This window comes from Xyrauchen texanus, chromosome 28, assembly GCF_025860055.1.
Source record: "Xyrauchen texanus isolate HMW12.3.18 chromosome 28, RBS_HiC_50CHRs, whole genome shotgun sequence".
NCBI lineage: Eukaryota > Metazoa > Chordata > Actinopteri > Cypriniformes > Catostomidae > Xyrauchen > Xyrauchen texanus.
This window is the reverse complement of record NC_068303.1, coordinates 16069258-16087601: the sequence shown is the minus strand read 5'-3', so window position 1 is coordinate 16087601 and position 18344 is coordinate 16069258. Positions and strand designations below refer to the sequence as shown.

Sequence of the window (18344 nt, the reverse complement as noted above, 5' to 3'; positions counted from 1 at the left end):
TTCTGTGTGAATGACCCCTTAGGAAATCCGAATCCGTGGATGAACAAGATGAGGAGGATAACAACCAGTATAGAGCACCTTTCACACTCCGTTAAGCCCTGACCAAGCATGAGAGCTGTGAGAACAGGTTATAAAAAAAACGTGTCAGTCAAAATGCGTGTGATGGCTTGATCTTCCTGATTCTAGGCAACCTATTTTGCTGTGCTATACATTTCTTCAACCAGTTGTAAACTGAGTTAAGGTTTAAGATTATGAACTATAAAGGAAGCTTGAGGATAAGGTTAAAAAAACAAAACATTAACCTATCGGGCGTCAGAAATATACCTTGAAGTAAACCTTCCAATTTACCTTTATACTATCTAACATTTATTTTATTTTTACTATTTCTGGAAAACGTTGTAAATTAAAATTATGGACAGCTCTATGCATTCAATATTTATTTGCTTCAACAATTCAATAATTCTATTAATTAGTGGAATGCATCTTTCCCAGCAGATAAATTAGACTCATAACGCCACACACCAACAACCGTCAACATTTTTGTGAAGCTACAGTCTTTCATATAAAAATGTAATAATTGATTTAATGGATGCTACATTCAAACCACATATAATTGCACATGCTGTTTTAGTGCAATTAAAATGGAATTTCTCTAAAGCAAATCATTATTATGGGATTTGTGTAATTGAGGGCTAGGGATAGAATGAGCTATGCCTTGTTTACATTTTGGAGGATGAGTCTCATAAACGAGCCTGGGCGGTTTAGGAATAGCACTGTCTTGTGGGACTCGAGTTCAAGCAGCACACGCATTTGCATGAATAAATGTGCCAGTGGTTATTAATGCTTTGCTATGTCTTAAACTATTCTAATACTTCTTATCTCTAAGGGCTGAGCCTTGACACAGACACTCCTCAGGCATTCAAGGTAATTTTAAAACACTGCATTGAGAAATGTTGAGTGTAATAGGGTTTTGTTTTTTGTATATTTTGTGCAGTGTTTATGGATGCCCCTTGGCTAAGAAAAGGAAAACCCAAGAGAAACCTTCACAGGAGCCAGCTTCCAAACGGCCTCCATTTCTAACTATGACTGATGGAGAGCCCTCCATCTACGAAAGCTATGAGCCGGAGGCTATGGAGGAACAAGAAGAAGTAGAGGAATTGGAAGAAGATGATGGGGAAGATGATGAAGAAGAGGAGTGCTCTGATGACAATGAGGAACCCGAAGAGGAAGAGGAAGGGGAGGTGGAGAGAGAAGAGGTAGAGCAGATGGATGAAGAGGTAGAAGAAGATGAGGAAGTGGTTGAGGAGGATGGGGACGATGAAGAGCAGGAAGATGAAGAAGAGCAAGAAGATGAGGAAGATGAAAATGAGCATGATGAAGATGAATATTATGAAAATCAGTGTTATCAGCAAGGTAAGCAATAGGTGCAGTCTGTACACAAGATTTGCCTTCGTAAGGTGAAATGTTTATATCTAGATAGAAATCGATTTACAATTAGCTGTTTGAGACTAGAATTCTACATTACATTTTAATCAAGAACAGCTCACTGTAGGTCAATAGACATTTCAGAGTTTAATTGAAATCCAGTTCAAGAATGGAATGTGCAGTCATTAAAGTCACCATTATTACATCTGTTTTATTTCTTAAATTGCCCGTTTAAATTTCAAATCACAATGAAATCTGCATACAGCCTGCAGAGAATGGTCAGCCCTCAGCCTTCTAATTAATGTGGATTTTACAGCAAGGAAAATTCCACCTCCCTGTTCGAAATTGAGGGAAAGCATATGTGGCTGCTTCCTTAGTATTCACCTCACCCTCATTCTCTGGTGTCCTCAATCGCTTGTGACAGTGCTTCCAGAGTAATGGAGAGAAGAGGCTCTTTGAGTTATTAACACATGCACACTGCCATTCGAGGAGGTGTCAAATACACTCAGCCTCCCACCCCTTCCCTTGGGAAATGGGCTCCTCCTGAGGATATTTCTGGTACAAGAAACAGAGCACCTCATCCTCTGCTTATCCCTGCAGTCTCATCCGCCTCTGTCCCAAATACTGGCAACGCTGAAATCTCTTCAGCACAATTGAGAGGCTTTCAGAGCAGCCAGTGCTGCTTACATGTTACGGAACATGAATATGTCTTGCGAAATATAAAAAGGCTGTCTGGTGAATCATGTGCCGCCTACCATATTTCCAATTCATTGGTATTTCTTGCAGGATACTCAAGGAATATTTCAGTGCATAGTGGCAGTTACCATCTCACTAAATTGCGTTTGATTATTTGAATCAATTTTTTACCTGTGTCATCAAGCTGTAAGTGAAACCAAGGCATGACATTTGTCTTAGATTTGCTGCATCAGTGCTATCGTTCATGAGACGTTACATTTTCATAATGATAGTGTTCAGGCCGCTTCAGATTACAGAGAGGCCTGACATTTCGTTTGTGAATTTATCATGGCACATTGGTGGACAAGCCAATCTGAAATTGAATGAAAATCCCTAGTACACCACATATTCAAGAATGTATTCTAAAGCTATAGTGTGCGACAGTGCCTGCCCACTTTTTCAGTCATCTTTGTTCTGGATGCGTTTTTCTCATTCATTTTCATTTTTCGGATGTGAGGAAAGTAGCTGGAGTTTATTTATATTTTTTGTATCTGGTTTTGTTTAGGAAATGTCCATTAACCCTCATGCAATTGTCTTCTTGAATTTTTCTCATGTACTATCTGACTAGGAATGTATTCCATCATTGTTTCTCCTTTTTCTACAGTGGACAATTATTCTAGTGGTGGACAATCAAAATCCAATCAAATGGTTGAGAAGGACAATAACAATAATAACAACATGAACAATGAGGAGTATGAGAATTATGATGAGCTGGTGGCCAAATCCCTACTGAACTTGGGTAAAATTGCAGAGGATGCTGCCTACCAGGCCATGACCGAGTCGGAGATGAACAGCAACTCCTCCAACAGTGCAGGAGAGGATGATGATGAGGACTATGATGAAGGGAGTGAAAATGAAGGTCATAAGGGAGAGTTGAGTGTTGACCTGGATAGTGATGTGGTACGGGAGACAGTGGACTCCCTGAAGCTTCTCGCTCAGGGTCATGGAGCGGTGCTGCCCGATGATGGATACCCAGAGTCTGGAGATGCTTGTGGAGCTGGCCATGCTAATGGCCATGGCCAGACAGATGAGAGTGAGGAGGAGGTGTGCCTCAGTAGCCTGGAGTGTCTGCGCAACCAGTGCTTTGACTTGGCCCGGAAACTGAGCGAGACCCAACCATCTGAGCGACCCACAATGGAGCACCAGCTCGAGCAGCAGCAACATCATCATCATCCTCTGTTGCATCACATGCCAAGGTACGAGAGCTGCCACATGGACCAGCAGAGACCCGTTGAGAGGAACTACTCAGATATGGTCAATCTGATGAAGCTTGATGAGCAGCTCAGCCCGGCTTCCAGGGGCTACCCTTCTAGCTGTGCCCAGGAAGGAGATGAGGATACTACATCAGTGGCCTCTGAACGTTCAGATGAAGCTTTTGACATGACTAAAGGCAACTTGTCCCTGCTGGAAAAGGCCATTGCTCTCGAATCGGAGCGTGCCAAGGTTTTGCTAGACAGAATGGCATCAGAACAGATGGTGGCTCGAAGGGACAATCAGCACCTTCATGGAGATCACAGCCCAAGGCAGAGTAGTGGTGCAGAAGAACGCAGGGCCCGGCTCCATCATGATGGCGCAAAAAGAGCATATTACCCTAAAGGTAAAAATAAAACCCATAATGAGATTTTAAATTTCAGCATTATTTACTCACCCTCACATTGTTTCAAACTCGTATGACTTTCATCTGTGGAAAACAAAGGAAGATGTTTGGCAGAATGACAACTTCAGTCATCACTCACAATCTTTAGATGTATGGAACAAAGATGAAATGAAAGTGAATGGTGATTGAGGTTGTCAGTCCCTAACAATCTGCCTGTTTGTAACAAGTTTATCCCTTAAACATTCAGGTCACACTGGTAGCAACTTCCATAGTGACAACAGCTTATGTCGCTAAAAAAGGCTGGCAAGGTATCATCAGAAACTTACCTTGTCAGGCATGAGTAATTGCAAACTGCAGGGCACGTTAGGAAAGCAAATATCATCCCTTGGATCCCATACATGGCTTATTTCTTCAAATCCTTCCCATTCCACACCCACTACCATTGGAAGAGAACCATCATATCTAATATGCATAGCTATTACCCATCAGAACTACATGAGCGTATCAGTATTGCATGTAACAGTGGTTTTAGTGCGAAGGATCCTCAGATCACCCTTAGTTATACAAACTAACCGCACTTCCTGGCTAGTACTTTAAATGGGTCATCATTTTTTGCTGCTCAGACGGCATTGTGTATTTCATTTCCTTCCATTTGCTCCATAATTTCCATTGGCGCACTGCATTTTCCATCTGAGTGAATGCGTCTGTGCTGTCTATTGTTGAGCATCTTCATGTTTTTAAGGCACATCCACAGTCCTGGAACACTCAGATGGTTGAGTAATTATAGAATCACACCAAGAATTCACACCTTGTATCCAGAAGCTATTATTGGCGAGTGTCTATATTAAATATGTTGAGTGATCACACTGTTCTGACAGACAGGGAGCATTATTTTTATTGCATTTTATTGGAATTCTACAGCAGTTGTTTTTTACCTAATGAAAGGAGGAAGATTATTACTAAAGAATGCTTGTATTGATAAACTGTATAGTTCAGGGGTGTCCCAAGTCCAGCCCACGAGCCATCTGCGACCCTCCGACTGCTCCGATGTGGTCTGCAAGAGACGTTAGACTTACAACAGAGTAGAGCTGCTGTTGTGCGAGCAGATGAAATGAGTTTATTGAGAATGCAAAGAGATGCAAGAACTGAGCATACTCTTCCAGAAAGACCTCTGTAAAAAGTATACTGTAATTAATTGGTCCGTTCTGATATTTTGATGAAACAAGAAAAGTTATTCATGGGGTTCCCAGCGCCATTTGAGGGAGGGCATACTGTAGAAGATAGCGCTTAAAACACTTGCACATCTGTACCTGATGCAAGTGTTTAGCTTGCACCTGCACGTCTACAAAATAAAATTAAGCGCAATCATTTTGATCAAATTAAAATCGTATTTGTAATGCAAGTAACAACAGAACATAAGTTATAATTGTATTGCTATAAAGAGTAATTCCTTGCATCACTTGAGTTTGTATGTTCTCCCCGTGTTTGTGTGGGTTTCCTCCGGGTGCTCGTTCCTCGTTTTTTGGACTTGTTCCCCCACAAGTCCAAAAACATGCAGGTTGAGTGAATTGGAGACTATAAATTGCCCCATAGGTGTGAGTAAGAGTCCCCCAGCCACTGGGGGTTGTGTCAGGATTGGGCATCACTCATAAAACCTGCGGCAATTAAAATATGCGGATCACGGATGGTCTGCTGTGACGACACCTAACGGGAGCAGCCGAGAGAAGAAGAAGAATTCCTTGCATCACTTCATAAATTTATAAAATGTAATCTAATTCTGATTATTGTGATGGGTCACACCCAACACTCAGTAGCAGATCTATACACTACCAGTCAAAAGTTTTGAAAAACTTGACTGAAATGTTTCTCTTGGTCTTAAAAATCTTTTGATCTGAAGGAATATGATTAAATGTTTGAAATTAATTTTGTGGCAAAAATATAATTGTGCCACCATATTAATTTATTTAATATAAAACTAAAATTAATAAAATAACAAAAAATGAAAAAATAAATTGAAATGATGTCTTGGACCAAATAGTAAAGAAAAGCAGCCAATAAGTGCCAACATATATGGGAACTCCTTCAATACTGTTTAAAAAGCATCCTAGGGTGATTCCTCAAGAAGTTGGTTGAGAAAATGTCATGAGTACATGTCTGCAAATTTTAGGCAAAGGGTGACTACTTTGAAGATGCTAAAATATAACACAGTTTTGATTTATTTTGGATTTTGTATAGTCACAACATAATTCCCATAATTCCATTTATTTTATTCCATAGTTTTGATAACTTTACTATTATTATAAAATGTGTGCAAATAATTATAAGTGTTTCAAAACTTTTGACCTGTAGTGTATGTTCTTTGCAGTGCCACTGAATGGATGTCAAAAAGATAAAAATGTGAATTAATGAGTATAATCAAAGACATTTTCAAAAAACACTGTATCCGCAAAGCAACCAGCATTGTGGACGACCCCACACACCCCTCACACAAACTCTTTACCCTCCTCCCGTCTGGCAAGAGGTACCGAAGCATTCGGGCCCTCACGGCCAGACTGTGTAACAGCTTCTTCCCCCAAGCCATCAGGCTTCTCAATACTCAGAGACTGGTTTGACACACACGTGTCCTGAGTTGCACTTTAATAACTGTCACTTTATAACTGTCTGCTACCTCAATAACTGCTATGTGCATAGAACACTATCTCATAGTATGTTATGTTTACATCTTTAGAAACTGTCATCTTTTTGCACTACTGAGTACTGGTCGGCGCTGCACTGTCTATTGTCCTGTTCATTGTCAGTAATTTGTTGTACTGTCCTGTACTTTTTGCACATGTTTGCACGTGCACTTTATATAGATATATATAGGTTTTTTTATATAGGTATTTTATTTCGTTGTGTTGTCTCATGTGGTCCTATGTTGGTCCTTTGTTGTTTTTATGTAGCACCATGGTCCTGGAGGAACGTTGTCTCGTTTTGCTGTGTACTGTACTAACTGTATATGGTTGAAACGACAATAAAAACCACTTGACTTGACTTGAAATAATATTTTTTTTATTGATTTTTTATAATATATTTTTTCATCACTTTTCCATTAAAAGATTTCTTTGTGAGTGAAATACCCTATCCTTTATTTACATATAAGGCCTACACAAGTATACCATAGAGCACAAATTATGATTAAAACTTGCATAATATTAAGCGTACAATATAAAGAATATTCATAGTGGCAATCTAATAGCTTCTTGCCATTATATGAATTATTACAGAGATGCGGCCTGCGGCACCTTATTTATTTCTGCAAAAAAATTTGGACACCCCTGGTATAGTTTGAATCATTGTAGGTCACATTTGATAAATCATCTGGCAAATGTATAAACATAAATATACTAACATACCAGATTTTCCTTAAAGGTATAGTTCATCCCAAATTGTGTCAACATTTACTTGCTCTCATGTTGTTCCAAACCTGTAAGGGAGACAAGGCAGAAAGTTTGACCCTATTTACTTTCATTCCATCTTTTTTCCATACAATGAAAGTGAATGGTGAATGAGACCAGGGGCGTCATGCATTAATGTTTTTTGAGGGGGGACAAAGGTCAACCTGTTTGTCAATAAATGTTTATCAGTAATAGTTGCATTTGGTTACATTTTATGAGGTGGAGTGCGTGTCTGACATCTTTATAACTTTTTATATAATATTTGGTTTTATATAACTTTTTGGTGTTCTTGCCACTTCTTTTGTGCAGGTTTTTTTCCATATACGGCATGAGAAGTGGTGCAAAAGGTGCCAGCACAAATGCAACGATGCCCACAACTGCTTCAGCTCAATAGAGAGTGAAAAAATTTAGCCTATCTGTGTATGAGGCAATTACTGTAAATATTGTTTTCCGTGTTCAGTAATAGCTAATAAAACGAAGAAAATTTACTAAATAAAATGGTTTGTATTTTTCCATGAGTGTGTTATTTCTCCATAAAATAGTTTAACCACGATTAGAACTCGGAAGCCTAAATGTGAAATCGCTCACTTGTTCATTATTCCATATACAGTGATTGCCATAGAATGCTCTATATAGCGAACAGGGAAATATCGATCAGAACTGAATTAGTAAAAGCTAAATGTCGGCTGATTATAGTTTTCTCTATGAGATGGTCTGTGACATGCAGCAGCTGCAAAAAGATGAAAAAATATTTGTTATCTTGTGCTTATCATAAGCAGTCATGCAAGAAAAGCACCTGATGTCTCGTGAACGAGCGTTCTCCCATTAAAAATATGGAAAACTGCCTTTTGTAACTTCGTATTAATAATGCGTATAAAGACACTTCAAAACCTGTCATTTGCATTTCAACACCAAAGGATATGAACAGTAATCAATACAAATACATGAACGTACCGATAATCTATATTAGACTATGAAAAAAAAATATTGATTATTCCACAGTGCTCAGACATAGTTGTCAAGCATTAACTGCAGTGTAGTTGATGCTATTCATTTGTTTTTATTACCATAATACTGCACTTTCCCTTTGTGCAATCTCCGAGGCAGCCACATGATGCTGCCTAAAGCAGAACATGTGACTCGACTGGACTGACAAAATTTAGACGGGTGAAGACTTCTGCCATAGACTTTAATTTTCATGCAGTAATCATTTAATTTAATTATCGAAGGTACAAATGCATTTTTGAAATTTCTGAATGAAATTCTGTATGAGCATGACGCCTCTGAGACAGTCCCTAACATTCAGTCCCTAAGCTTCTGTCTATCCTTTTGTGTCCCAGAGAGGAAAGAATGTCATTTAAGTTTGGAATGACACAAAAGTGTGTAAATTCTAATTTTGAAATGTCATTTTTGGGCTAACCCTTGAAAGGAATATTCCATGTGCAACACAAGTTAAGCTCAATGAACAGCATTTGTGGAATAATGTTGAAAACCACAAAAAAATCATTTAGACTCGTTCCTTTTTTTCTTTATAAAAAGCAAAACTTGCAGTTACAGTGAGGCACTTACAATGGAAGTGAATTGGCAAATTTTTGGAGAGTTTAAAGGAGGAAAATGTGAAGCATACTCTATAATTTTATAAAAGCACTGACATTAATTCTTCTTTTAAAACTCATGTATTATTTGAGCTGTAAAGTTGTTTAAATGGTAATTTTTACAGTCGTTTTAGGGGCTACAGTGTAATGTTATTCCAAGTTGTAAAATTGGAAGTTGCTTTACACAGAAATTGTTAGTAAGCGATTTCATCACACTAAAATCTTGTTAACACACATATTGTTTTTGAATTGTGGGTATACTTTTGAATCAGTGAGTATGTTAACACTTAAGGATTGGCCCCATTCACTTCCACTGTATTTTTTTTAGAAAAGGAAGGACAGATCTAAATATTTTTTTTTTTTTTTTGTAAGCAGCATTATGATACTAATGCTATCAGTTGAGCTTAACTTAGATTGAACTTGGAATATTCCTTTTAGGGGTTTTAGACAGATTGTGTCAAATTCTGAACATTTGCTCTGACCTGGTTCCTGACAAATTGTCTCAGATCATAAGATGTTTTTCCAACTGTTTGATTCTGAGAGGTGATTTTGAAATGAGTTCTTTGTTGTACAATGCACACAAGTATTTATTCCATCTTAATAGTACAATTTAGGATGGTATGGTAGAGATGGTCATGATAATCACCCAGATATGTGCGTTTGGTGGAAGTGCTGAAAAGCCAGTTTTACAAAAACATATGCATTCTCTGTTATTCTCAATACACTAATTAATTCTCTATTATCTTTTTCCTTTCAAACATTTAATTAAAATATTATCTAATTGACAGCAACAGAGACACTCAATCCCAAACTTAGTTGATAAGCAACATGCGCACAACACAGGTCTCATTGAGGGTAGTGTATTTTCCTTGTGTCCAATTCAAAGCAGTGTTTGAAAATAGCTGTATCAAGCATAAATGCTATCTCAAAGAATCCAGCAGGTTAATGGGATTCTCTTACTGTGACTGTAACAGGATATGCCAATAACCATCTTCGTTTGCAGACTCAAGGGGAGAGAAAAAAGAAAGCAAGTGTCCCACCCCGGGCTGTGATGGCACGGGCCATGTCACTGGGCTGTATCCTCACCATCGAAGCTTGTCTGGCTGCCCCCACAAAGACCGCGTTCCACCAGAAAGTAAGCCTAATTTGCAAAACTGTGTTTGCATCCAATGTGTGTGTTGTTATGTGCTGCCTGTGCATGATTTTTGTCTTCTAATTACCTGCATTTCTATCAATGTCATTTCTGCAACGTGTATTAGTGCATTTCCTCCTCCACCCTCTTTGTGGAGTGCTTTGTGAAGTGCTGATTGGTACTTATGTGTCATGTTAGCTTCTTTCACAATGGCTGTGTCCAAAATCTAAGGCAGCTGCCTCACTGCCCCGTCCGTCAATGGCTTCATTAAGCTTTGAAGTATGAAGGCACCTTCTCAGCAAACTGATTTCAGACAGGCTTTCAAGGCACCATAATGTCATCTCTAATGGTATAAAACAAATTCAAGTGAGCTTTAAGGCCAAAGTATACTTCAGTTTTCCACATGCTGCTACGTCTTGTGCACAATGCACGTGACAAAATGTAATCATTAGGACAGTATGCGCAGACTGTCGACGTCCAGCCTAGCTTTTCTAGACATGTGTGCTATCGACTGCACTAAAAGTTTATCAGAAAGCAGTCATAGTGCTTCAAACGCATTTGGATTCGTTCACAGTCAAAAGAGTGTGCTTTGAAAGGCTGAATGCTCAACCGTGCATGAGACAGATTGGCATGTGGAAAAGCATACCAAAAAAAGTACACACTAGCTTTTAGAGATAACTTTACAAATGAGCCTACAATGCCCATTTATGTTAAGTTGAATTATAAAATTAAATACAAATTTGGTAACTCTTTCTATGAAGCCCATATTTTAATGCATTGTAAAGGCATTTTAATACATTAGTAATGTCTCACAATACACCTTATAATATGTAATCATAAATAATTGTAACCACAATTATTATACATAATACTTAACTATTCATAGTGATATTGTATAATGCATTATAACACAAGCAACATCCAATTTTATCTGCAGAAGTTAGAATGTATTATAAATATTTGTAATGTATATACAGTAACAGGTATGCTTTAAGTTAAGTGACAAAAACGATACCGTCTTGTAAACATCCATAAGATATTTTTAAGTGGTTATAAGACATTACAAGTCATGCTGGAAGTTATACACATTATACATGCACAAAATACTAAATAACACGCATAAAATATCAATTTTGAGATATTACAAATAACACTTGTTAAGCTACAAGGTTCAAATATATCAGAAATTCATGTTGATCTATAAAGTCAATCTGATTTTATAATAGACTCATTGTTTAATAAGCTTAAATGTTTGTGCATCTTATTTGGAGACTTATTTTATAAATAACTTCCATTATATATGTTTAACTTGTATTGTATGTTAAAAGTTTATGTTATGGATGTTTATATGAAAATATTGCTATTGTAACTTTACATAAAGTAGGCAAAGACCACTTACAATATCAAGTCAAGTCAAGTCAAGTCAAGTGGTTTTTATTGTCGTTTCAACCATATACAGTTAGTACAGTACACAGCAAAACGAGACAATGTATGATCACGTCATAAAGCCTTTTGACAAAGGAAAAGTCTTATAATGTACTATAACTGTAGTTGTAATTATATATGAGAAGTTATAACTTATTATAGGGTGTATCATGAAACATTATGAATTCAGTATAATGCATTTACAATGCACTGTAAATATAGGCTTCGTAGAAAGTATTACCAAAAAATTATTTAGGATTTAATTTACCCCTATCATCCGCTCCTTTGGACACCATTTTTATTTCCACCATGCACAAGATTGTAGAATATCAAAGGTAGCAAATGAAAAAAATACAGTATGCTGCCTTCAAATATCAACCAGAGCTTACATCTTAGTAGAAAGGATGTGACACAAACATTAGATTCGTGCTCGTCTTGTTGCTTTCCTACAAAGGCAGCATTTTGCAGCTTTTGGACACAACCCATGAGGTTGCACTGATCTCGCAGACGAAAAGCAGCTTTTTCATCCCTATCTCCAGTCACACCTTTAATTGGATGAGGAGCATGTCACAGACTGGTCAGTTTAGTCTGAGTCAGTTTACTGCAGGCCCCGAGACATAGCTCTGTTGGATGTGTTTTAGGCAACCTAATGGCTAGACTCATTTAATTCACCAAAAATAAATCCAATATTATTGTAGAGATTTATTTTTTCTTACGCCAATGCTTTCACACGACGTGCATTCCATTAAGACACTGCATGCCTAGATTCTTTTTTCACCATATGGTCTGGCCATGATTAATTTTTTGATTAACTGATTTCAGCTGGAACTTTTCTTAAAGAGCATTGTGCATGCTGTTGTCACTGAGCCCATTCTGCTTAATGGAACACAAGGCTTTCATACTAACTCTGGTTCCTCCTAACCTTCTCTCGCCCTCTCCTCTCTGTTTGTCCAAGTTCTTGCAATGTATGAGAATGTTCTAAAGTGCCCCACGCCTGGCTGCTCGGGACGTGGCCATGTAAATAGCAACAGGAACTCCCACCGCAGGTGAGTGGCTGCAAGGAATGTGAAGAGGAGGCACTGTGAGGGTCTGATGTTCCAGTCATTGTACACATTTTATACAGGAAATATGAAGAATACATGGATTTAGATGGAGCCTTGCTTTCTGGAAAGACAAGAGGGACTGATTTGATTGTTATGTTGTGCTCTGCTGGGACTTTGAAACGTATAGCTCCAGGTTCAGATATTCTGCTTGCACATTGGCATTTTTGACATTCAGACAGAATATTCAGAGTTCCATTCCCACCTGGAGCAAGCTGCATTGTGCTCTCTGTCACCTGTAGCTCAGATTAGAATTTTGCTTAGGTGAATAAAACCCCACAAAAAAAAAATAAAACAATTTAATATACACTTTTTAGTGTGTGTGTGTGTGTACATAGTTCTTTTACAGTATTGCATAAAGACGAATAAGAAAAGCTTTCAAATGTGGCATCTCAAGATCTATTCAATTAAGAATGAGATTAAAGCTCCACACATACTTGCAGTTACACACACACACACACACACACACACACACACACACTCACTCACAGTTATGCAGTTAAAATGTGCCTCTATGTGCATATGGTGTGTATTCAGACAGATGCAGACTCCACCCGAAGTCGCTGCAGGCCATGTTATATGGAACAGCTCCTATGGGACAAACAAACACATACACATATATATACACACTATTGGATGGGTTGAGCTGAGGAAAACAAAATGTAAAATAGGAGAATGTAACACACTTGTACAATATATATATATATATATATATATATATATATATATATATATATATATATATGAAATGTCTACACATTCCTCATCTTGTGGTTGTCATGGCAACTCAGCATATTGACAGCAGTCCTTCTGTCTGTCTCTTACCACTTACCTTTTGTCACACATTCCATTCCTTTAAATGAACAAGTGCTCTATGCTTATACATTTTATGTGTTCCTGAAATTGCAGTGTTTTCATTGAGAATGCAGGGTTTGTGTGTGTGTGGGGGGTGTTTCTATTTTTGTCTTATTGTATTTTCATTTTAGGGAGTGACTACAAGCTTTGTACATTACACAGGGTTCTTATAGTTTTAAATTGTCTTTACAATATGGTTTTCTTATTAGTTTCTGTCTCTGACTTTTAGTTTCATTTTATTTTTTCAGTATATTTAATTTTTATGTTAGTTTTTTGTCATTTTGGGCCATTGTTAATGTGATAACTGATATCATTTAATCATGTTGAAGACTGTTACATTTCAAAGGGCTGTCTAATATTATCGCTATCTACAGACATTTTCAAGTTTAATGAATGTGGGTTGTAAAGGTTTCAAATTGTATAATACACAGTATGAAAAACTAAAACTCATTTGTGGTCATTTTAGTTTCAGTATTTCCAATAATGTTTTTATTATTATTTCAGTTAACACATTTTTATTTTGTTTTTGTTTGTTTTTGTTAGCAGTGATGATGAGAAAAGTGTTCCCAGGCAAACCATTCAATGGAATAAAAATAGAGAGAGAGAAGACAGAAGAGTAGGAGAAATGAGACAGAAACTACTGTAGGGAGAGGGAAGAACAAACAAATGGAGAGGGAGATAGAAAGAGTAAGAAAGGGAGAGAGTAAGAGAGTGAGAGAGAGCGAGAGAGAGAGAGAAAGAGAGGAGGGGGGGGGGGGGGTATAAGAGTAGAGCAAGGGAGCGTAGCTGGATGCTCTGAAGCTCAGTTTGTTCTTGTGTGTCTTTCTGAAATGACTGCAGTATCTCGCTGTGAGAAGCTTTCTGAAGCCGGCCAGCCAGAAATGCCCAGCAGATATCTGCAAAGCTTTGCCTTCAAACTATAGAACTAGGCCACATGAAATGCATAATTCAAACATAAATATCCCTATATACCGCACACACGCATACTAGGATTTTGCAAACATGTTGGAAGTCAGTATTGAGAGAATGTTATAAAAAGCAGACTGTTCTCTCTGAGAGACTTGTCTCCATGTGCTGTTATTATGCATTCCCTTATATCTTACTTTGTTTCTCAAGTTCTGCTACTGCTAGGGAATGTTTATGTGTTTAAGTGTGTGTGCAACACGACATGTAATGTTAACACTTCATTAATTTATTTTCTGCTGTTGCAGTCTTTCAGGATGTCCTATAGCTGCTGCTGAGAAGATGGCAAAGGTTCAGGAGAAACATCACCCCTGCGAAAGCTCCAAGTCCAACCAGGCATCAGACCGTGTCTTAAGGTACTTCTTCACCCTCGACTTTTGACATGATTTAGTTTTGGAACAGTAAATTAATTCAATTTAATGTGGAAGATTGTCATTTCTACACCACTAGCATCACTAAATGGAATTGAAAAACGTTTTTTAAACAGATTTCCCAAATACTCCCCCATCTGCCATTGGTCTAAAAACAGATAGTCCTGTCCCAAACTCAAACACCATTGGTTTTGCCAATGTCATGCTGGTTGGGATGCTCTAAAAAACAGCAATGTTTTGATAGTTCCACAGAGCCTTAACTTATTTGCCCATCTATTATACTAAGCATGATGATGTACATAGTCAAATAAACAGTATCTCTAGTCCAGTGATACCTAATGTTGGTTCACCTGCATTTGTCCAGGCCTATGTGCTTCGTGAAACAGCTGGAGATCCCACAGTATGGGTACAAAAATAATGTCCCCACAAGCACTCCACGATCCAACCTGGCCAAGGAGCTGGAGAAGTACTCCAAGACCAGTTTTGAATATGGCAGCAGTTATGACAACCAGCCTCATGCCTATGGCAAGAGGTCCCTCACCCCCAAGAACCATGAGCGTGACACCTCACCCAAGGGGTATGATGGTAAGCTTGTTTTTATTATTTGTTTCCCAGCTGTAGATGTTGACAACAGTCAGAGTTGATAAACTGGTTTTCTCTAGAGGATCAGATGGAAATCAGATTAGAATCAGTTTTGTGCTGCCAGACCTTCTCACAGTATTTTCCATTAAAAAGAAATGATTTTCTATTTTGAAGTAATGGCCATCTCTTAATAAAAGCTTTGGTTAGATTTTTTTTTCCACAGCCAGTCATAGAGTTCAGTCCTCCTTTATTGGAAACCCTACTCTACTTATTGGCTTCTGAAATGATTAATAACCTAGGTGCACAGACCCAATGAAGGGATTTGCAATTTGCATGCAGCTCCTTTAATTAAATGATGTTCGGATGAATGTTTCTGACCACCAAATGCAGATTTTTGAAGATTCTATGAACATATGAGGAAAGCAAATAATGCTGCCTTAAAGAAGCATTAGAACTAACTGGCTGACAAAGATGCTCATACATTAAGACACTCTGTTGTCACTTTAAATTGTAAAAATGTGTGTGCATAAGGTATTGGGTAAAGTGCAGCATTGTCGATCCTAACTGTAGTCTCGGTCTTGATAAATGAGTGCACTTAGATTTGTAAAGGAATTAAATTAACAAATAGTAGCAGTTGATTTCACACCTATGACAGAAATGGTAGAGATTTCCTGTCAACAGATTTCGGTGGGATATTTTGGTACGGTTTCATTAGCTGTGCTGAAAATAACTCATTTTCATTATAACTTGTGGTTATTACATCAGGACAGTCTTGATTGCCCATAAGGAGCTTTACAGCATGCCCTGCAGTGATAATATAGACAGTGTTATTGAAATCAGAACACGTACCGTATCTCTGAAATTAATGAGTATTTTTGCAAGTGAGGTTCCTTGCTGTATGGTTTATCAAAGAAATGCAGTTTTTGATAAATGAGACAAATGAAGAAAATTAAGCCTGAAAAAAATTAATGAGAATAACATTTAATTAATGTTACGAATTAACTGCACTTCATTTAGACTCAGTTGTCAACATCAAATAGTTACAGCCAGTTTAGTTGCAATGACAGCATTGCTATTTGTCTTGGAGTAAAATTAGATTAAATATAAGATCAAATCGGATAATGGTATAAATATTAAATAAGTGATATTCATTTTATTTTAGCAGTTGTTTAGATCACTTGGATTTTCCCCCTCCAGTTTTGGGGTATATAGGGCTAAACAGATTGTTTTCTCAGATATTTTGTCTATACTCAGTGTTTACATATGAAAGTGGATTTTCCTTTTTTGGCTATAAAAAAAATAAATGCTGTATAAATGCTTTTAGTACAGGACAGGTCTTAGATTTCCTTTTAACAGTGTGTAGCCCTCTGTGTGAAACCTAGATATGCTGCCCCCCCCCCTACTCTCTCTCCCTCTCCCTCACTCACACTCAATTTCTCACTGCATTCATCATGGAACATTAGATCATCTAATAAGCCAGATATGTAGGTTTCTGTCTGTCTGTTTATCTATCTATCTATATATCTATATCAGTCTGTTTGTAGGATCTTTGGAGGCTTTTAGAATCTGTGAACACAATAGTAAGTGCATGCAACCTTTGCATATGTGACCATGACATATGTGTGTGTTTTCTGTAGCCAAGCGCTACTGTAAGACCTCGAGCCCAGCCAGCAGCACCACGAGCAGCTACGCTCCCAGCAGCAGCAGTAGTCTCAGCTGTGGTGGAGGAGGGGGAGGAGGAGGCAGCGGGGGAGCAGGAAGCAGTGCCAGCAGCACCTGCAGCAAGAGCAGCTTCGACTACACGCACGACATGGAAGCCGCCCACATGGCAGCCACCGCCATTCTCAACCTGTCCACGCGCTGCAGAGAGATGCCCCAGAGCCTGACTGGGAAAGGGCCCGAGCTCCTGGCACAGGTGAGGGTCGAGTACACTTCTGCAAATGTATTCCTTGTTTATGGTAATATTATCTCTCTTTCTTGCACTTTCTATAATTATCACTTTTTCTGCATTTACCTTTCCCAGTACGACTGTGCTTTGTGTTCCTAAAGGTAGTGCGCCAAAAAGAGGGCATGCCAGTTTAAAGTCATGCAAGGCAAACCTCTGGTCCTCTCTTCATTCCATATGCAGTTGTAATACTAAGCTCATATTTGCACTGGGTGCGATATCACATATGCTCCATGGTGAAGGACAGTGGTGCTTCTGAGAGCTCCTGCAGGTCTTCTCTGCTAGATTCAAGGTCATCATATGAGCCTAATGGTCTGAGCAAGCCCTGATTGCATTACTTATACATCTATTTCTGAGATAATCTGTATGGTGATAATGACTACAGAGTATTAAAATATTCTATAGGAAACGCTGGGGCAGTGTTATAGTAAAAGAAAACTTAAATGAAAGCTAAATGAAAACATTTTTGTGACTGCAGGTAAACTAAAATATTTTTTCATTACTCTAAAACTAACTAAAATAAAATAAAATAATTATTTTTTTTAATACAGTGTAACCTTTTCAACCCTCCTCCATTAAACATGAAAAGGCCACTATATATCGATAACACTAGACGACACTGAGAAATTTGACTGCATTTAACATATTTAAATGATATCAGTTAACATATTAACTTCGGAAACCCCAAAATACTAAACCTTAAACAAAAACTAAACTGAGGCTAGTAAACACTGAAAAAAGCTGAAACTAAAACAAAACTAATTCTGCTGAATATTCCTGACACGATTATTTCTTAAGTGGTTGAGGCATGATGATTAGCCAAAACATTTTTTTTATAGAGTTTCGAAGTCTCCATGTTTACACAGCTACCTACCGCTGCATGGATGCAAGCTGCACTTAAAACCATCCTCCAACCCCATCTCCTCTTGTTTGACAGCTCTTTGCTTTTAGTTCTGTCTTGTTAATATGTGCTCTTAAGAATTCCAGACTTGCAATCTATTGTAAGTCTTGTCTTCAGTGTGTTATGGTTCTTGATTCACCAAATTGTTAACACTCCTATCACGTTCTGAATCTGCATAATAACTTTCGCAATTTGTAAAATTTGACACGTGGAATATAAGCTTATAAATCATTCATAACTATATAAGTATATTGGTACTTTTATTCATCAAAGTGGCATTC

The 18344-nt window shown here is 37.9% G+C and overlaps 1 protein-coding gene across 4 annotated transcripts in view; it reads left to right on the top strand.

The window, feature by feature from the left end:
- The window catches only part of LOC127622263 (myelin transcription factor 1-like protein), an 81008-nt gene that overhangs the window by 47966 nt on the left and 14698 nt on the right, over positions 1-18344 (top strand). For all 4 annotated transcript variants that reach the window (XM_052096304.1, XM_052096305.1, XM_052096303.1 and 1 more), the window contains 7 exons: positions 995-1413; positions 2765-3757; positions 9793-9924; positions 12302-12392; positions 14513-14620; positions 15000-15220; positions 16855-17132. In XM_052096304.1, the coding sequence (XP_051952264.1) occupies positions 995-1413; positions 2765-3757; positions 9793-9924; positions 12302-12392; positions 14513-14620; positions 15000-15220; positions 16855-17132 (2242 nt within the window). The remainder of the gene's footprint in view (positions 1-994; positions 1414-2764; positions 3758-9792; positions 9925-12301; positions 12393-14512; positions 14621-14999; positions 15221-16854; positions 17133-18344) is intronic.